General features: G+C 42.6%; 1 protein-coding gene across 1 annotated transcript in view; it reads right to left on the reverse strand.

Moving 5' to 3' along the window:
• Nucleotides 1-1,544: 1,544 nt before the first annotated feature.
• The window catches only part of LOC119427842 (glycosyltransferase family 92 protein F13G3.3-like), a gene marked incomplete at its 5' end in the record, with an annotated part of 46,539 nt that continues 43,690 nt past the window's right edge, over nt 1,545-4,393 (reverse strand). Inside the window, one exon of the mRNA XM_037695495.1 lies at nt 1,545-2,003. Coding sequence (XP_037551423.1) covers nt 1,769-2,003 — 235 coding nt within the window. The remainder of the gene's footprint in view (nt 2,004-4,393) is intronic.

Here is a 4,393-nt window from a genome sequence, read left to right on the forward strand (position 1 = left end):
CCCCCACAATAAATGAGGGCCTACTGATAATGGAAACTTGAGTTTTCAGTAATCAGCCTCCTCTTTTGTGGACCCAACTTTCATTTTCTGTACATGAGGTTTACATCCCATCTACTTTTAAAACTAGGCTCACCTCTTCCCTTTTTGATAAATCCTATAGTTGGGGTCGGCTTGGGTTTCCTGTGAAATTCAAGAGTTATTCTGATATAGGCTTAGACTGGTGGAGGACAAATTTAATTTTTCACCGCTGCTTTCTTTGCTTTACTTTACCTTTTTGTATTTATTATTTCTGTCCGTAACATGAGGGTTTTTCTTCTTTCCATTCTTTGAATAGAAAGCACACCTGGACCTGTTATTCTGCATTTGTCTCTCCTTCCAGTCATCTCAAACCAAACCGGTCGAAGCAGATAACCGCTTGTCCTGAGCCTGGTTCTGCTGGAGGCTTCTTTCATTTAAGGGAGTTTTCCCTTTGCACGGTTGCCTTTGTGCATGGGATGGGAGACTGTGACAAAGTGAAGATTCACCGTAATCTGCTGGTTTCCTTAGATACAGTTTTTTGATGGCCTTTATAATGTATGAATGCTTTTGTACCGTACCCTGAAATGACTTCGTTTGGGACTTTGAGTTATATGAATGGATTGCACTGAATTAAAAACATTTGAAACCAAATATACATGCTGTAGCAAAGAATGTTCTGCATTTTAGGACTTTAGTTACTTCTGTTGAACCTTAACCCCTAGATAGTCAGGATTAGAGAGTAAAAATGTAACCTTATGCTGTGTTGTGCAGGTTTACACACATTTTATAAGCAGCACACCTTTTTCAGAAATGTCCAATAAATATAGCTTTGAGCTATTAAACAAGAATTATTTGAAGAAAAAAATAGCTCATTGCAAATTAACTTTATTAGCCGAAACATCCTGCAGAGCATGAGGTCACGTAATTGAAAGCAGTGACATGGGTAAGTAAAACAATCATACCTTAAATGTTTAATACCTCCAGTTTAGGTACAAAGGACAAAATTTACTCAGTTTTTACTCTGAATAAAAATCTACAAAATTGTCAGTTTTTGAAAGTGGCTTGAGCCGAGTCACTTGACAAACAACGTTCTTAATACCTTTTCTAGTTATGGACATTGGATGACAGTACAGTTCATGACATTACAGTTATGGTCTAAACAAAACTTCAAAAAAAAAGGGGGTGGGAGGGGAGAGAACAACAGCACCTGAACCTCTCCCAGTTCCTTCAGAGAAAAAACCCACTACATTCCTAGCTGTGACACGTCTTCACTCCTTCCCTTTCGCTCCGTTGTCAGTATTTTTGTAAAAAACAAACAATAAACAAAACAAGGCGGTCAAGTCTTGGTATAATCCATTTGGAAAGCGCCCCCCGCCCCCAACCTCCAGCCAAACCAGTTCAGTTCCCCCTCCAGCCTTTTTACTCTGTATTGCCTTTTATGATCATACAAGACCATGTCAGGCAGTAAAAATCTGTTCATAACATATTCCTTTGTTAATGAAAATTACACAGTCAATCTCTCCCTTAGCCAACTCTATGTATAAATATAATGTGAACAAATTTTTAAAAAGGCAACTTACTGCCTCTTTTTCCAAGTTATCAAGATAGTTAAATATTCACATTTGACTGGTGTTTAAATCAGTGCAGGAGTTACAGTACCAGTGTCTTACATTTCCCCTCGCTCGGTGTTCATTCAACGTTTGCATCAATCTTGGCAATAAATGTTTAATTCTCTAAAGGTCCATCACATTCATGGATGTAAATTCTCTGACGCAAGCATCCCCACTTTCTTCAGCACCTTGTCCACATTAGGAATGAGTTTTTCTTGGAAGTCCCACAGTCGTTTGTCCACATTAAGCTGTTCCAGTGTTAATGATCCTTGCTTGGCGACACGGACGTGAATGATCCGGCAAACATCCAGGGGAACATTGTATTGTTGTCCAAATCTCTTTAACACTTCATGCACTGAAGTCTGTTCCACCATCCTGTGATGTGGACATACAAAAATGGGTTAAGAACAATTTGTCAATGGATTTTTATGAATTATACAGCTCAATTATTTATTTTTTTACATTTAAATGATGTAATAATATAAATGAAAGGTTAATGTCCTGATGTTTTTTGAAAAAATAAAAAAAACTTAAATAAACATATACACACACATGTATACACACACACACACACACACACACACAGGTCCTTCTCAAAAAATTAGCATATTGTGATAAAGGTCATCATTTTCCATAATGTAATGATAAAAATGAAACTTTTATATTTCAGATTCATTGCACACCAACTGAAATATTTCAGGTCTTTAATTGTTTTAATACTGATGATTATGGCATACAGCTCATGAAAACCCAAAATGCCTGTCTCAAAAAATTAGCATATCATGAAAAGGTTCTCTAAACAAGCTATTAACCTAACCATCTGAATCAACGACGTAACTCTAAACACCTGCAAAAGATTCCTGAGGCTTTTAAAAACTCCCAGCCTTGTTCATTACTCAAAACCACAATCATGGGTAAGACTGCCGACCTGACTGCTGTCCAGAAGGCCATCATTGACACCCTCAAGCAAGAGGGTAAGACACAGAAAGAAATTGCTGAACGAATAGGCTGTTCCCAGAGTGCTGTATCAAGGCACCTCAGTGGGAAGTCTGTGGGAAGGGAAAAGTGTGGCAGAAAACGCTGCACAACGAGAAGAGGTGACCGGACCCTGAGGAGGATTGTGGAGAAGGGCCGATTCCAGACCTTGGGGGACCTGCGGAAGCAGTGGACTGAGTATGGAGTAGAAACGTCCAGAGCCACCGTGCACAGGCGTGTGCAGGAAATGGGCTACAGGTGCCGCATTCCCCAGGTCAAGCCACTTTTGAACCAGAAACAGCGGCAGAAGCGCCTGACCTGGGCTACAGAGAAGCAGCACTGGACTGTTGCTCAGTGGTCCAAAGTACTTTTTTCGGATGAAAGCAAATTTTGCATGTCATTCAGAAATCAAGGTGCCAGAGTCTGGAGGAAGACTGGGGAGAAGGAAATGCCAAAATACCAGAAGTCCAGTGTGAAGCACCCACAGTCAGTGATGGTCTGGGGTGCCATGTCAGCTGCTGGTGTTGGTCCACTGTGTTTTATCAAGGGCAGGGTCAATGCAGCTAGCTATCAGGAGATTTTGGAGCACTTCATGCTTCCATCTGCTGAAAAGCTTTATGGAGATGAAGATTTCATTTTTCAGCACGACCTGGCACCTGCTCACAGTGCCAAAACCACTGGTAAATGGTTTACTGACCATGGTATTACTGTGCTCAATTGGCCTGCCAACTCTCCTGACCTGAACCCCATAGAGAACCTGTGGGATATTGTGAAGAGAAAGTTGAGAGACGCAAGACCCAACACTCTGGATGAGCTTAAGGCCGCTATCGAAGCATCCTGGGCCTCCATAACACCTCAGCAGTGCCACAGGCTGATTGCCTCCATGCCACGCTGCATTGAAGCAGTCATTCATGCAAAAGGATTCCTGACCAAGTATTGAGTGCATAACTGAACATGATTATTTGAAGGTTGGTGTTTTTTGTATTAAAAACACTTGTCTTTCATTGGTGGGATGAAATATACTAATTTTTTGGGACAGGCATTTTGGGTTCTATTTCATCCCTCCTGACCGCCAGAGGGCGGTGCTGAAAGCACTGAATGTTCCTTTCGCGCATGCGCTGATTCGAGTAATAATACCAACGGAGTCACAGGTGTGACACGGATGACCAATCAGAGGCTATATAGCCCGACGTCATCCGCTGCTCTGCTCCTATTTTCTTCTCGCGCGCGGTTCAATTCAGGGCTTCAGCCCTTTGGACCTTTTCTGAACTTTTTACCGTCGTCGGAAGCCCGACTGCCCGTCTGCGGGAGTAGCGTGTTCGCCCTCCTAGGGCTGCGACGGTTTAACCCTGTTCAAGGTATTTCTGCTGTTTCGTTGGGAACTACGGCGGTTTCCGCCTCTCCCAAATTACAGCGTCTGACTACTATGTGTGTGATTCAACACCGGTGAGTAGTTTTCCTTATATTTCGCCGTTGGTTAGCGGTAGCGTTCGCTCCGCTCACGCTTGTTAGGAGACCTCCAACCGCGTGGTCGGCTGGACTGTGCTCCGACGTTGTTTATGACTGCTATGTGTGTGATTTAACACTGGTAAGTAGTGGTTTTTTGCTTATATTTTGCTATTGGTTAGCGGTAGCGTTCGCTCCGCTCACGCTTGTTAGGAGGCCTCCAACCGCGTGGTCGGTTGGACCGTGCTCCGAAGTTTGTTTATTACGTAGCCAGCTGAGTTCCTGGCCTTGTTTTATTTGGTGAAGGCGAGTGTTCTCACCCCCTCTCCCAATTGTCCTCTTAC

The sequence above is a fragment of the Nematolebias whitei genome, chromosome 21 (genome assembly GCF_014905685.2).
Source record: "Nematolebias whitei isolate Nwh7 chromosome 21, NemWhi1, whole genome shotgun sequence".
NCBI classification, from domain to species: domain Eukaryota; kingdom Metazoa; phylum Chordata; class Actinopteri; order Cyprinodontiformes; family Rivulidae; genus Nematolebias; species Nematolebias whitei.